At 33.5% G+C, this 17,686-nt stretch overlaps 1 protein-coding gene across 1 annotated transcript; it reads left to right on the forward strand.

The window, feature by feature from the left end:
• The first annotated feature begins 7,147 nt into the window (after positions 1-7,147).
• On the forward strand, positions 7,148-10,001 carry LOC123670324. The gene is made up of 7 exons (XM_045603825.1): positions 7,148-7,340; positions 7,442-7,638; positions 8,499-8,647; positions 8,746-8,891; positions 8,968-9,221; positions 9,493-9,645; positions 9,750-10,001. Exons 1-7 carry the CDS (start codon positions 7,148-7,150, stop codon positions 9,999-10,001), a joined length of 1,344 nt encoding a protein of 447 aa, XP_045459781.1.
• Positions 10,002-17,686: the final 7,685 nt, after the last annotated feature.

A 17,686-nucleotide genomic window follows, 5' to 3' on the forward strand; every position in this document is an offset into this window, starting at 1 on the left:
AAAAAACTTTTTTCACGTAAATAAATATGAAAAGTTTCAGAAAAAAGAATCCTATTAAAAGAAACGGAAAACTCGTTGTATAAAAATAACTTTACTGTGCATTACAATAGCTAAAGTAAAAAAGGTAAAAAGCTGGTCAATCGAATCGAACGCAATCAAAAGTTTTCAAATGATACTAATGATATGTCTAATAGACAGTCACAGAAAAATTGATCTAGTTTATGCTTATTGAATCAATAAAAAAATATACCTACTTAATAAAAGTAGATACTTTTAACCCCGAATAACTTTTGTTGCACACATAGGATCGATGGGGATTTTTAAAACTTTAGTTAAAATGGTAAACCCCAGCTCTCTACCAATATTATTTTGGTTGTGTGGGAATTTTTGTTATTTAACCACTATTATTATGCCTAATGTGATCGGAATAATATTTCATTGTGCACATTTGAATTAGATTTGGCTGGATTTTTTAAAAGTTACCTGTGTTTTCGTATTTAGGTTTTTACATCATGTATAATCTTTTTTTATGCTGTCTTATATGTATGTTTTACCTGTGGTTCTAAAATAAGGTTTTAGCTTAGGGGTCAAAATCAAAAATCTGAAATCTCAATTGCACTGACCATAAAACTACACGCACAACACAATTTATTCTTGAAAACTACACTTATAATATATGTATAATAATACTGATAGATTTTATCCTCCTATAAAATGCAGAGGGATTGATAAAGGATTTAATTTTTACTATGCCATAAAATTGAAGTGCGGATGTATAGATATCAGTAGAAGCCTTAATTATTATAGGTCAGATTTTTTTTTTATGTAACTTGGTCGGCAAACAAGCGTACGGCTCACCTGATGGTAAGCGATTACCGTAGCTTATAGACACCTGCAACACCACAAGCGCGTTGCCGACCCAATCCCCAATCCCTGGAGCTCTGGTCACCTTACTCACCAACAGGAACACAATACTGCTTGAAAACAGTATTATTTTGCTGTGATCTTCTGTAAGGTTGAGGTACTACCCCAGTCGGGCTGCTCCATATTTTGAGCAGGAAATTCCTGCTGTGCCCTACCTCAGTTAAATTTATAGTTAAACATCCGTTCGTGCCGTTTACAGAACCTTGCTTTCTGTTCCTGGGGTTGTACCAAACTCAGAATTCGATTAGATATCTTTTTATATATAAAATTCTCGTGTCACAATGTTAGTTACAATATTCCTCCGTAACGGCGCGACCGATTTTTATGAAATTTTATGTGCATATCGGGTAAGTCTGAGAATTGGCCAACATCTATTTTTCATACCCCTGAGTTATAAGGGGAGGGGGGTTAAGAGGGTCAATAACACATATAGCAAAACAATGTTTGCGCGGTCAGCTAGTATTAATCAAAAAGTATGTTGTTATGTCAGTCGGTTTTTGCCTATATAAAAAATGTTTTCTGCTTTAAAACAGGTGACTAGTAGGTATGTTCTTAAGATTTACTTATTTTTTAATAAGGTGCAAAGGAAAGGTTGTTGCTGTCTAGACATAATACAAGCATTCTTAAGGGGATTTGATTATAGGCAGCGAGTCATAACAGCAGCTTAATTCTCTGCAACGTGAATAATTATTTCTCAGATGATGGCGTGAGAATTAGAATACTCTGGTACTGCATCCCGTGCCCGTGAGAAATACGCGAGGGTTGTTTGTTGTACTTATTGGGGATAAGTAAACTAGAAAAAGCGAAGCTAGTCAAATAATGTGAATTGCGTGTTCAACTTCGATTAGCTGAGGAAGCAAGTTAAGTAAATGTACCTATTAGAACGAGAACAACACAAATTAGAAAAAGAAAAGTATAATTATTATGAAAATGATATTTATACCGGAAATATTTAAAAAATTAAAGGATTTGTGTGAAAGCGAGTGAAATTGCGAGGCATATTATTAGATAAACCGTATTATTTATTAAAATTAAAAATTTAATGTCAATATGTCTTCTATCAATCTTTTTCCATCTTTATATATTCACTTACCATATTACAATACATATTACAATATTACATTTCCTCTCTTATTCTGAATCTTATTATTCCTTAATCTGAACGTTCCCTCCCTATATGAAGTTACAGCACAGGCAATTTTTGGGAAAACTCTTCCATCTAAAATTCTACAATATCCATCTTTCTGATTAAAAAAAAATTGAACTTAAATTGACCATATTTTTATCATTACAATTATTATAAACATAAGTTCTTTGTGTATACGCTAAACATAAGTTCTTTGTGTATACGCTAGGGCTTTTTCACCGGTTACTGATAAAGCTATCTGACTAAGAGGATTATCCATAAACCTCCACTTGAGGGTTTTTTTGGATTTTTCTCGAAAATGGTAAGTTTTATAACAAAAAAAAACCTCAAAAAAAGTTCCAAAAAAACATTAGAGTCCAATTCCAGGTTTATTTTTTATTTATTTTTTTATAAAGTAAATATTTACTCGTATTTTTAAATTCGTATATAGGTAAAAATATTTTTAATTAAATCTGTATGTTTATATGTAGCGACATCTATCTCGCGACATATAAAACTAGAGTAAACTGACGTATCCTACATCGCGCTATCAAAGTCATCAGAGTGATTGAGTATATATACAAGAACCCGACAACAACCGTTGGGGCAGTAGAGTAGCCCGCCAGACATAACACCAATCTGGTCGGAGGATCCTCCCTTTGCGATGGCGAATGAGGAACTTTACACCCTGTACCTCACGTTCCCAAAGTAATCGTCTTTTAAAAAAATAAATTGATTTTTCTTATTTTGTCATTGTTTTGTTAAAATATATCTAAGTTAAGTAATTTCAATGTAATTAAATAACAGTTAAAAAATATAAAAAAAAAATTGGAAAAAAGCAAGTAATAAGGAATATAACAATGTAATAATAATAATAATAATAAATAGAACATAAGTAATATAATTTATCATTGTATTTGAAAAGAACAGATGTATTAAGCTACCTAGAAAATACAGAGCTCAGAGTTGTAATATAGTCAATCGGGGTAACTTTGACAGATCATTACTATATTTTTTTACCTAACTTTGACAATGCTAAGTATGAGCCACAAGAGTTAACTTGATATGTGCTCTCAGGTTGGTTTTCATACTCTCAAGTTATTTAACGTCTACAAAAATCATTAAATGTATCAAAAAATGGCAATTTTGTTGTGTGATGTGATGTTAGGTGAGATTTTAAAATAGACATATTAAAGGTTCTTCTTCTATATATATATAAGAAGAAGATTTAATTTAAATTGAATATTTTGAACCCTAAAGAAGAAGAAGAAGAATGTGTGTATGTATAACGCCGCGTGGGCGCAACGGTTACAGCCATGGATTGTACCTGTTGCGCTGGCGGTTGCGGGTTCGATCCCCGCACATGACAAACATTTGTATTGGCCATACAGGTGTTTGCCGTGGTCTGGGTGTTTGTGCAGTCCTTGTGGGCCTCCCCACCGTGCCTTAGAGAGCACTTCAAGCCGTCGGTCCCGGTTGTTATTATGTACACCTGATAGGGGTTGGGTCGGCAACGCGCTTGCGATGTTTCTGGTTTTGCTAACATCTATAGGCTACGGTAATCGCTTAGCATCAGGTAATCCAAACGTTTGTTTGCCGATCTAGTTTTATAAAAAAAATGGCAACATTTGCCTAAGTATAACCAAATAATCATTCGTATTAGGTTAAATTATATTTTATTCATATGGTACTACACCCAGAAGTCGGGTCTGTTATTTGGTTAGGAACAAATCAAACAGTGGCATAATAAATTAATTTACCATCATGTTAGGTGAATAATGACGAAGGTAAAAAGCAATATTTTATTCAACAAACCTTTATTCAAGATAAAGTACATTTTGTAGCCGAAATAAGATAATTTCAACATAGACAATATAGTTAGATAGCCTTGTTTAGCTAATGGAGCTCGACCTTCGCCCTAAAATATTACCAATTCACAGAAATTTTTAGGTAGGAGAGACTTAGGAGGGTTGTGACAATGATGATTTTTCCCTACTTATAATAGCGTGATGGCAACAATACTTATTTTTCGCTTTAGAGTTGCACTACTTGACTCGGTAAACACCACCACCACACGAGAAGCGCTTATGTTATTACGACGCCAGCGTGCAAATAAATATAAAAAGTAAGTTTTTCTTTAAAATTTTGATTGAATTTATATCACGTCATATTATTTGTAATTTTTTTATTATTTTTTGCTTAAGCTACATGGCTAATCAAGTCTCAAAGCGTAGCATTGATAGTATACGTTCGCATCTCGTTTAGAAACTATTAATTATTATGCAGATCAAGTCGTCATTTCAAACACCTAGGTCATAAGTTATCTAATAAATTACCTAGTCCGATACATTTTGAGTACAATCTGCAATATCTACGTCTATAGCCCAAAGTCTGAAAAACTGATTCGTCGTATTTTTACACATTGATAACAATGCAACGGTCGTCATCATGTACCGGGGGAGTGTACTGTCTAAAATCAAAGTATTATCAAAATTGATGGGCTCGCATTTACTTGCTATTTAAGAGGGCTTAAATAATTCAAAGTTGATTAGATTAAAATTTACACGTTATATAAAGAAAACAAATAAGAATTAGCCTTATCGTAGGTGTAGGTGAACATGCCTTCATACATATGTACACAGGACTGATTCGACGCTAGATCAGATTATAGCAGCTAGATCAGAGAAGATTAAATTTTATGTCTTTAAAGATGGTGGGTGACCGAGCTCAGCTCGGTATTTTTAGTAAATCGTGAAGGATTAGTAGTAGAAGAGAGAGTTAAAATGATTCACTGCCGGTATGGATGAAGACTTTTTTAACCGACTTCAAAAAAGGAGGAGGTTACTCAATTCGGCCAGAGGAAACTCAATATATATATATTTTTTTAATGTATGCTCGGGGATAACTTCGTCGTTTATGAAAAGATTTTGATAATTCTTTTTTTGTTGGAAAGGAGATATCTCTGGTGCGGTATAATCCTTATCGTAGATGCAGATGAACATGCCTTCGTACACATGGTACACAGGACTGATTCGCCGCTAGATCGTGATCGGATAAAATGTATGTCAGAGATATGTTAAATTTTGTGTCTTTAAAGATAAGTACCTGGGTGATAAACATCGGCAATAATTACATCACATTCGATTAAGTTAAAAATCATCAAAATCGGTACACCCAGTAAAAAGTTATTGCGGATTTTTGAGAGTTTCCCTCGATTTCTCTGGGATCCCATCATCAGATCCTGGTTTCCTTATCATGGTACCAAACTAGGAATATCCCCTTTCTAACAAAAAAAGAATTATCCAAACTCTTTTTTTGTTAGAATTAACATAACTCGAAAAGTAGTTGTTAGATCTCAAATAAATTTAAATGGGACCAAATGACACACACCACCTTTAGATCAAAAGAAAATTTGTCGATATATGTACAGTAATACTATAAGTATATACAGTATAACTATAATGTACTAGATACAATAAATAACCATTATTCGCTCATTTCAAAACTACACTTAATAAAAAATATTCTTAAACTCCTCTACAGAAATAGTAAATTTGCTGTTGTTGTAAAAAATAATGTTAAAGGGGCTCCACATCAATTTCAAAGTTCATCAAACAGAAGTTTGTCATGCTGTCATAGCTTGTGTCCTAATTTTGAACTAATCCGAATAATATTACAGCCGACTCAATATACTCAAATAGTCTTAAGCAAAACTTTATCTAAACTAACGAGGTTCATCTTATTATATATAAATACTAGCTGTGCCCGCGACTTCGTCCACGTGGAATAGTGACTTTGGACAGCATTTTTTCGATATATCTTCTGGTTTATTTTGGATATCGGAATAGCTCTAATATTTTATCTCTTGTAGCAAACTTATAAAATATTCACATTAATCTTACATATTTCAACATACAAACTTTCATCCTCTATTCCCTATCGTTATTTTACACCCTTGAGGATAAAACTTTTACATAATTTCAATGTCATAATTTATTTATATCGAATCAGCCTAAAAAATGTTTCAATCCTCTCGTTCAATCCGCTCTAAAAATGTTGATAGTTCCATACAACTTTTCATCCCCACCTTTCAACCCCTTATACCCACCCCTTTTTTGGCATTAAAAAGTAGCCTATGTCCTTTCTCAGCTCTAGACTATCTGTGTACCAAATTTCATTATTTGGACACCTCCTTACCATCTACAGAACATACATTTTTAATTAACCCATAGGACTTTCATACAAACTTCCAACCCCGTTCCAAATCCGTTCTTAGTGGATGACTACGCCCTATAAAGAACCTACCTGCCAAATTTCAAGTTTGTAGCTGTTGTAGTTTCGGGGATTTCGTGATGAGTGAGTCAACCTACCATCCCCCGTTTTAACCCCAAAAGGGAGTTGATTTCTAAAGATACATTATTTGGACACCTTGTCACCATCTATAGAGCTTACATTTTAAATTTCAAGTCTCTTACTTCAAAAACATAGGACTTTCATACAAACTTTCAACCCCCGTTTTACCCCCTTAGGGGTCGAGTTTCATAAAATCCGTTCTTAGCGGATGCCTACGTCTTATAAGGAGCTTACCTGCCAAATTTCAAGTTTCTAGGTGTTATAGTTTTGGAGATTTCGTGATGAGTGACCTTTCGCTTTTATATATATTATAGATTACGCGTCACATTGTTTGTCCGCAATGGACTCCTAAACTACTTAACCGATCTTAATCTTTGCACACCGTTTTAGTTTGATCCAACTTGAAAGATAGGCTATATTTTATTTTGATATAATATGTAATTACTATATTTAAGAAAAAAAAACAACGCGGTATGAAGATTGCCAGGTCAGCTAGTATAACATAATTCAAAATGAAATAGATCACAACAACTCTGATTTTTCGAAAAATAATTCGAAACTTTATCATTATCATACATAATCCCTTTATCGTCGTAATTGTTGCGGATTTTTCATATTATTTAAAAGATATGAAAATCATATAAATATCATGTTCAAAGAAATTGTCGCTGACTTTGTTCCAAACAACTTGCCTTTGTACGGCATTGTATAGTTTTTGGTCGTCGAATCGGATCACTGTAAAAAATGTTCCGAATAATCCTTGCGATCACAATAGCCACCTTGTGTGTAAGCGCTATCCCAAAGAATCTTCCCCATCCACAAGAATTCGCCTTTACATTAGGCGAGGAGGAGTTTGAAGACTATCTTGATAAGTGGCTTGAAATCGAAGAACAAAATTGGATTAATTCAACATTAGCGGCCGAAACACGCAACAGCAGTAAATAACTGTTTATATATTTTTTTCTTATTAGTCAATCGAGATCTTGTTTCGTCGAGATAGTTTGTTTCGTAGTGTTGAACCTAATTCTTTGTTTTTAGGATGCACTTTCAGAGTTAACGGTGATTTTAGACGGCCTCATCCAGTCTTCATTCACAGATCAAGAAACACTTTCCTGGCACCTACCGGTAACAGTGGGCAAGTCCGTCTCAACGGTAATGAAGAAATCATTGTATCGTGTCCAGGATCGAATAGGTCAATTCGTCATCCCAATATAATTTCAACCGTTCACACTGCTGTGAGTAATTATTATAACTTTAACTTTTAACTGAGTACTTGATTGCATCCTGGTTCGGGTAACGGACTTCAAAAAAAGAGCAGGTTCAAAGAGCAGAGCAATTCGACTATTTATATATACTGTATTGTATTTATATGTACTGTATTTGTATATGTGTTACCTCATAACTTTTTACTAAGTGGATTGATTTCGACAATTCTTTCGTCATGTGCCATTTTGATTTAATCGTGATCTGATATTTGTTTTTTGAGTTATCTCTAATAGTTTGTACTAACTTGACTAGTTTTCATCGACGACGACGACGTTATATTGTATATACCTTACCTTTTTACAGGTTATACCGTATATTTTGAGGATTCTCATTTTAATCAAAACATATAGTCATGTAATTTTATTTTATTTTATCGAGATTTACGTTGGAGGAATACGTTGTACTTGTCATCCAGATGTCATAAAGATGTAATCGAAGTCAGTTTTTTTTTTCGTTGGCGTGCAATCACAAAAGTTTTTTGTTGATTCTTCTCAGTAAAATATATATATTCTTAATCAATAATAGCCTCACCTCCATCGTCATTGACCTTAGCCCGTCTATTTCATACGATTTAGACAATGTCAGATAGACACTGTGTCGCCTAGGACACTCTTCAGGTAAACGCAGAGTTGCCTAAGCTCTGCGCCACCCTCTCGACCTCACTAGCTAAGCCCACAGGAACGACGAGTCGATATGGAGTGAAGCCAGTTCGGCTGCAGGACTCTCACATTAATAAAAATTATGCATACTATGCCAAATGATGATCATTTGATTGGTTTTTGTTTTCTGTTGATTTTAATTAATCATAAAAATTACATTTTGCGGACAGAATGCGAGATGCGTTAACAACGCAGTGATATCAGGTGCGGGCTGGTTGAATGGAAACAGAAATTTTAGAGATCTGACTTGTAGTTCTCATCCTTACTATATAGCCGAACGAACAAACCAAAGATGTTTCAATAATAACATTGTTATTCGGTACGTATATAGTATTTAATTATAATTTATAGTATTTAATTCTTTATATGTTCTTTTTGTTGTAAAATATATAGTTACTTTTAAAATTTTGCGTACAGAGTTGGATTTAACATAAACAATGTTTTTCACACTATATACCGGTCGTGCTATAACCAAAACCGAATGGAAGTTTTGTACGTTTGGCATGATCAAAACCCTACTAATGCTGTTCATCAAACAGGCGTCCCGAGACCAAGCTGGCTAGGTAAATTAATGAATCTTTAATAATATCGTTTATATTTTTTGATAAGGAAATTGGTACATTTTGTTTCATATTTTAGCTGGCAATTTTTTCCCTGGTGTAAACATAAATACCGCATACACACAAAATAGCCAAAGAACCGTCATCGGAAATCTAGTAGGAAGCAATATAGTTGGCCGATACATTACTAACACTCAATTTCTTACCCGCGGTCACCTTACCGCCAAGAGCGACCACGTCTTTGAACCAAATCAAAGGTCTACCTTTTTCTTCATTAACGCAGCCCCGCAATGGCAACCATTTAACGCTGGTAACTGGAACAATCTTGAACAGGTATCATTAAATTTAATTATTAATTTATTTAAGTCTGCTGAATTCTGTTGATATGTTGTAATTTTTTTTTGAAGTTACTTCTTTTGGCGCGTTAGGAAAAAATAATGAGTGTAAATTAATACGATGTGCACGGATACCGTCACAACAAACCGACGCTGAAGTTAGCTTGTCAACGAAGAAAAAGATAGCAACGTAAAGTCAGCTAGACAATGAAGTATAACTTCTAACGTGCATACATAAATACACACACATTTTTTTTTCATTTCAATAGAATCTTCGTAGAAGAATTGCCGCAGCTGGATACAACGCTGTATTATATACAGGTACTTTTGGTGTTACCCAACTCCGGAATTCCAACAATCGTTTAGTAGACATTTATTTGGCATCCAACAATAGAGTACCCGTACCTCAATATTTTTACAAGGTAAGTGATTAATGTGCATATTATATTTTTGTGAACATTACCTATGCAATATTAATTTAGAACTTTTATTTTCGCTTAAATAATGCAACATGAACATTGTTTAGGTGGCTTATGATGCATCTAGGCGTCGTGGCACTGCCTTTATAAGCATAAATAACCCCTACTATACTCTGGCTGAGGCTCGCAGGTTACAGTTCTGCACGGACAGATGTCGTAACAACAATGCCTTCAACTGGATTAATTGGCAGCCCGACCGCGTGGACATCGGCTACAGTTTCTGCTGCACAATTGCTGACTTTAGACGTCGCATTGGTCACATTCCGAATTTCGATGCTTCTGGTGGTCTTCTTTCTTAAAAACAATAAAATAGAAATAACAGTGTAATCATGTATTTCAATTTAAATAAAGACTAAACTTGGCGGGGAAGTAGTTTATATATTTTATTTATAGTAATAGTTAATAAACGTCTACTAAGAACTAATTTTGTGACAGGGCCGTATGGAGAAGGTCCAAGGACTTTCGAAAGATTTAGTAAAATTTCTTAATTTTTAGCGCTACAAACTTGCAATTGGACACAGGGGTAGTTTATAGTTAGCAGACGTCTCTTATGAACAGATTTTGTGATAGGACCAGATTAAGGCGCTCTTAGAGGTCACGCAATTTGTATGAAAGACATCAATTGTTTGTGCTATGAACTATAAAATTTAACATAGAAGTTAATATAATAATTGTTCGTAGATGTTCATCAAGAACGGATTTTGCGATAGGCTCGCAATAAAGAAGTCTAAGGACTCCACTATAAATAGCCTTGGAAAATTAAACCTCTAAGGTTTAGTAGGGATTGAAAGTTTGCCTAATGCCGTCATTTTTAGAAATTAGAAGCACGATATTTATTTTTGGTCTACGGATTAAAAATTAATTTAGCATATGTGAACAATTTAGTTTTAATGGGATGAAATAAGGCATGAAAGCAAAATTTAATGTTCGTCATTTTTGAAGCTGGAAACATCTAATTTTAATTCTTATTACTGATTAAATGAGAAAACATGTGTTTCAGCTGTTGCGGAAATTCTAAAGGGATAAAATTTATATGGAAGTTCATCATTTCCGGAATTAGAAGCTTGAAACTTTGTCCTAAGGCTTAAGCTTTGATTAAAAATACAAAAATATGTATTTCAGCATTTTTAAAATTAAGAGAAAATCACTTCCATCAATATCAATGATAATTTGTAGGAAAGTGCGTCTTATTTTTGCATAAAACTTAATTTCTTGACTTCTTCTGAAATTATAAATATTATTTTAACCTTTATTATCATTTAAATATAATTAAACTGTATACCCGGTTAACTATTGATTAGAAATAAATAAATAAACTAATACTCAAGTCTTAAATAATTTTTAGGATTTAAAATATTTTAAATGTTTTCCGATCATAACAGAAGTGAACATGGGGAAAGTGGCCTATGCCCAATAATGGGATATTACAGGCTGAAGCGATTGCATATAACAGAAATAAGTAATACAAATAAATAAAATTGGAGTGTCTGTTTGTAATAATAAAATAACCGCTTTTTACTAGATGCATATAAACATTTATATATACATATTAACAAGGTACATATACCAAAATAGCAGTTTTTACAATTTTTATCTGACTGTATATCTGTCTGTCTGTTTTTTCCGGCTAATCTCTAATACTGCTGGACCGATTTTGACGGGACTTTCGCTGGCAGATAGCTGATGTGATAAGGAGTAATTTAGGCTACTTTTATTTTAGATATGTTTTTAATTACAAAGAGTTTATATTAGGGTAGAAGATCGAACAATCAATCATAATTAATTACTTTAAAATAAAATTATAATAAAATTTAAGTTACTAAGAGAATAATTCAATTCAGAGTAAAAAAAAACGTGGGGTCCGTTTTTTTTTTATAAGAATTTTCTAAAAAAGAAAACCCAGGAAAGTGCTTTCTAAATAGGTTAACCTCAACAGAAATTACAAATTTACTAATATTTAAACATTAATTTTAAAAGGACTCCAAAACTATTTGAAAATTCATTCGGATGTATGTCATTTTTATTTTATAATTTTTATGCCTTAATTTGTGCTTTTTTTCCAACTCGCCTGCCCAGCGTGGTGACTATGGGCAACACATATGAGTTCACACCATTTTTGGTGCGAACTTGTGGAGGCCTATGTCCAGCAGTGGACTACGATAGGCCGAAGTGGTGGTGAGGTGGATATCTTAAATTTAAACTACTCCGTATTAACTCTCCCGTACGTATACTTCACCATACAACTTGCGATGATTTAGCTTGATTTTTATAGAATCTTCGTAGAATTGCCGCAGCTAGATACAACGCTGTGGTATATGTAGGTACTTTTGGTGTTACCCAACTCCGAAATTCGAATAAGTGTTTACAGTGTTAAATGTTTTGCAATTTTTACCGTTATTCTGAGTATAAAGGTACGCTACTCAGAATACCAAAATCTCCATGATGCTATATTCTAACGCCGGACATCGCACGGCAAGTATTTATAGGATAACATTTGTAATTTTTTACAAAATGCATGCTTATATAGTTACAAATATACATATTTTATCTAGTGTTACGGAATAAAAACTTAATCTAATTTTATAATAACTAAACATCATATCCGACTTGGTAGCAATAGTTCAAATTAGGTACTTTGTATTATATTTTTAAGGCATATTGTTAGGCAAAAACGGCGAATAAGTTTACAAGCTAAATAAACATATATCTTACAAGAAATAATCTGTACCAAAACTAGGGCTATTGTTATAAGTTGATTATGAAATATGTTATCAAATGTAAAATTTTATCTTAATCGATTTAGCCGTTTATAATAAAATTTATCACTTATATTAAAAGGATTATAGTAAAAGATACATTATATAGATAAATTAAATACGTGTAGGTATTGTATGGCGGAAACAGCTCCGACACCGTCCGCTGGAGGAGATGCGGCGGCATCGTTTCGTCACGGGGGCGCCCTGCGCGCGAAGCTTGCTTCGCGCTGCGCGATAGAGATCATCATTACAGCCTATACAGTCCACTGCTGGACATAGGCCTCCACAAGTTTACGCCAAAAGTAACGTGAACTCATGTGTTTTGCCCATAGTCACCACGCTGGGCAGGCGGGTTGGTGACCGCAGGGCTGGCTTTGTCGCACCGAAGACGCTGCTGCCCGTCTTCGGCCTGTGTATTTCAAAGCCAGCAGTTGGATGGTTATCCCGCCATCGATCGGCTTCTTAAGTTCCAAGGTGGTTGTGGAACCTTGTTATCCCTTAGTCGCCTCTTACGACACCCACGGGAAGAGAGGGGGTGGCTAAATTCTTTAGTGCCGTAGCCACACAGCACAGCGATAGAGATAGCCCCCATAGATCTTGGTTGAAACCCGCCAGCAGCTCTTCCCAGGCGGCTTCCTTCCCCCGGCTGATGGCGAGCTGCAGGGCCTCCTTAGCCGTGCGGTAGGCATCCCGCAGCTCCGCTTCCAGAGCCGGATCGGTGGGGTTTTTTTTTTACTAAATTGACATGAATATTTTGAGTAGATTTTAAGTAATATTGACACCTCACCAGGTGTGCCGACGACTCTAGACCTTAAACTGTAAACTACTACAATGACAATATTTTTATAAATTACTAGCCGACCCATGCTCACTTCGTTGGGCGTTAATTATTATTTTTGTGATGCAAATATACAGTAAATATTTTTCATCTAACTCGCATTTCTCCGATTTGATTTACATATAGTATTATTTTTAACCGACTTCCAAAAAAGGAGGAGGTTCTCAATTCGACTGTATTTTTTTTATGTATGTTACATCAGAACTTTTGACCGGGTGGACCGATTTCGACATTTTTTTTTAATCGAAAGGTGGTATGTGTCAATTGGTCCCATTTAAATTTATTTGAGATCTAACAACTACTTTTCGAGTTATATCCTATAATGCGTTTTTACTTGACGCTTTTTTCGTCGACCTACGTTGTATTATACCGCATAACTTTTTACTGGATGTACCGATTTTGATAATTCTTTTTTTGTTAGAAAGGGGATATCCCTAGTTTAGTACCATGATAGGGAAACCAGGATCTGATGATGGGATCCCAGAGAAATCGAGGGAAACTCTCGAAAATCCGCATTACTTTTTACTGGGTGTACCGATTTTGATAATTTTTAATTTAATCGAAAGCTGATGTTTATCATGTGGTTACATATAAATTTTATCGAGATCTGATAACTAGTTTTTGAATAATCTTTGATAACGCGTAGTTAATTGACTATTTTTTCGTCGATTTACGTTGTATTACTTACTCGTCGATGTAACTGAAATCGGTTTTTTTTTCGCGAGTAAAGACAATTATCACTGAATTTTTTGTTCAATAATATTAAAACATAGCCTATATCACTCCTGAATAGTGTAGCTTTCTGTTATTGAAAGAATTTTCATGATCGGGTCAATATTTGCGAAGATTACCCCCTACAAACAAACAAAGTTAGAAACTTTACCTCTTTACAATATTATAGTATATATATTATAATTATACTCAATCTCTAGTAGGTATTTATTTATGTATGTATTTTATGTAGGTATGTATCTATTTTATGTATGTATGTACATGTTCATGTTAGTGTGTATGTAGTCAAGTATACATGTATTTTATATTATTAATTCTGAATAAGTTTACAGATTTATAATCATTATTATTAATCACTCTTGCACTTCTGTGCGATGCGATTCTGTGTTCCGTTAGTCGTCAAATAACAAAAATTCCCACACAGCCAAATATTGGTAGAGAGCTGGGTTTTAACCATTACAAATAATGTTTTAAAAATCTCCATCGATCCTATGTGTGCTACAAAAGTTATTCGGGGTCAAAGGTCAAAATTGGAGGTTTTTTTGGATTTTTCTTGAAAATCATGTTTTATAAAAAAAAAACTCAAACCAAAGTTCCAAAAAAACATTAGATTCTAATTCCGGGTTATTTTTTTTTTATTTTTTTTTTTATAAAGTAAATATTTACTTGTATGTTTTAAATTTGTTTATAGGTAAAAATGTGTTTAATTAAATCTGTATGTTTATATGTAGCGACATCTATCTCGCGACATCTATCTCGCGACATATAAAACTAGAGTAAACTGACTATCATCGCGCTATCAAAGTCATCAGAGTGATTGAGTATATATACAAGAACCCGACAACAACCGTTGGGGCAGTAGAGTAGCCCGCCAGACATAACACCAGTCTGGTCGGAGGATCCTCCCTTTGCGATGGTGAATGAGGAACTTTACACTACTACTACTTAAAAAAAATTATGGGTTATCTGGAAGAAATGGCTAATTAGTCATAAGTCTGCCCATTGTACTTCACTGTCTGTAACTATCTTTATGCTTTGTTTGTGGTGCACATTAAAGTATAAAATAAAAATAAATAAATAAATTAACTTTTCTTATTTTGTAATTGTCTTGTTAAAATATGTCTAATTAAGTAATTTTAATGTAATTAAATAACAGCTAAAGAAATATAAAAAATAAAAAATTGGAAAAAGCAAGTAATAAGGAATATAACAATGTAATAATAATAATAAATAGAACATAAATAATATAATTTATCATTGTATTTGAAAAGAATAGATGTATTAAGCTACCCAGAAAATGCAGAGCTAAGAGTTGTAATACAGTCAATCGGGGTAACTTTGGCAGACTAAATTTTTTTACCTAACTTTGACAATGTTAAGTATGAGACACAAGAGTTAACTTGATATGTGCTCTCAGTTGGTTTTCATACTCTCAAGTTATTTAACGTCTATAAAAATCATTAAAAGTCAAGTGTGTCAAAGTTACAACCCCTTTATGGGTAACTTTGACACAGATGAAATTTTAAAATAGACGTATCAAAGGTTCTTCTTCTTCTTCTTTAGGGTTAATGGCTTTCAATAGTGCCAAATGAGTACAGATGATTTCGCCAATGTCACGTAGAAAATATTAAACGGTGTATTATATTTTTACATATCTTAATAGTAGCAAAACTGTAGAGTTATCAAAAAAGTTTACCACTGAAAAAAATACAAAAATTGCGCGCCGAACTTTTAGCAGTTTTTGACATAAACTTCATTTAAAAGCTTCTTTTTGTTCATTTAAGCAATTTGTTAAGTAAACAAATTTTGTAAATATAATGTTACGCACTAAATGTGGTCAACGTAAAAAATAAACAAAAAAATTTGCGATTTGACTGTCAAAGATACCTGGTTAATCAAAGTTACCTTGAGTGACCGTAATAGTTCTATTATAACAATGGCACGAACATCAAAAATAGAAAGCCATAGATTCTTGCTTACAACAGACACTTGTACTAGACAAATGCATACAAGTATGTATTGAAGGTGATACACTAGTCTTGTCGAATTTTTAGGTAGGAGAGACTTAGAAGGGTTGTGACAATGATGATTTTTCCCTACTTATAATAGCGTGACGGCAACAATACTTATTTGTCGCTTTGGAGTTCCACTACTTGACTCGGTAATCGCCACCACCACACGAGAAGCGGTTATGTAATTACGACGTCAGAGTGCAAATAAATATAAAAAGTAAGTTTTTCTTTAAAATTTTGATTAAATTTATATCACGTCATATCATTTGTTATTTTTTGCTTAAGCTACATGGCTAATCAAGTCTCAAAGCGTAGCATTGATAGTATACGTTCGCATCTCGTTTAGAAACTTCATTCATTCACCATTCTTCATTTCAAACACCTAGGTCATAAGTTATCTAATAAATTACATAGTCCGATACATCTTGAGTGCAATCTGCAATAAAAGTTTGTTTCTAAAAAAGGCATTTTCGATTATAAAAAATGGTCTAGTGGTGTATGTCTGTGCTGGGAATGGCTAATTTTCAGAATACAAAATCATTATAAACGAAAGAATAATAAAATGAACTGCTAAGAGGTAAATCAGCTCCGAATAACAATGCCATTAAAGCTGTTGTATCTACGTCTATAGCCCAAAGTCTTCCTCATACCATTGTCTCATATACGTTCTCGAAAAATTAGTAAGGTCATTGACAAAAGCTCTGCCAAAAAAAAATAGTCAATCGAACAGACGCAATTCAAATCAGCTGTGTTAACTGACATATCTTTAGTAGGTGCCATGTAACAATAATTAGTAAAAAAATGTACAAAAGGCGGCATTATTGCTTAAAAAGTAGCTTTTAAAGTAGTCTTTGTTAGTGGTGAAATTTTTAACTATTGAAACCATTATACTTTAATTCATTTTAATTATTTTTTTTGAAAGGAAAGGAATTGCGTGTCATCAAATCACATCATTCATAGCTGTAGAATGTTTTTTAAGCTAAATTTTGTCCCTTAAAGTAAAAACACTCCCGTCTTCCCTACTACATAGGTATGTTTACGTAATAAAATTTTGAGTCTACATCTTTACATATCTATTGACATACACATAATGATGTACTTCATCAATGAATGTCCAACTGAGGGATTTGTCGGCTATTCGGACAACTGAGCTGAGATACTAATAGCATGAGACTCAATAAATTATAATCACAGCTTATATCGACGTATATACTTTTTGATAAAAGCATTAGATATTGGTTTGATTTAAATAGCATTTGATACTATATAATTATTATTAAAGCGAAAACTGATTCGTCGTATTTTTACACATTGATAACAATGCAACGGTCGTCATCATGTACCGGGGGAGTGTACTGTCTAAAATCAAAGTATTATCAAAATTGATGGGCTCGCATTTACTTGCTATTTAAGAGGGCTTAAATAATTCAAAGTTGATTAGATTAAAATTTACACGTTATATAAAGAAAACAAATAAGAATTAGCCTTATCGTAGGTGTAGGTGAACATGCCTTCATACATATGAACACAGGACTGATTCGACGCTAGATCGTGATCGGATAAAATGTATGTCAGAGATATGTTAAATTTTATGTCTTTAAAGATAGCTTTTATCGAAGTATGCATCATCATGCTCGTTAAAGTGT

This window comes from Melitaea cinxia, chromosome 4, assembly GCF_905220565.1.
Source record: "Melitaea cinxia chromosome 4, ilMelCinx1.1, whole genome shotgun sequence".
NCBI lineage: Eukaryota > Metazoa > Arthropoda > Insecta > Lepidoptera > Nymphalidae > Melitaea > Melitaea cinxia.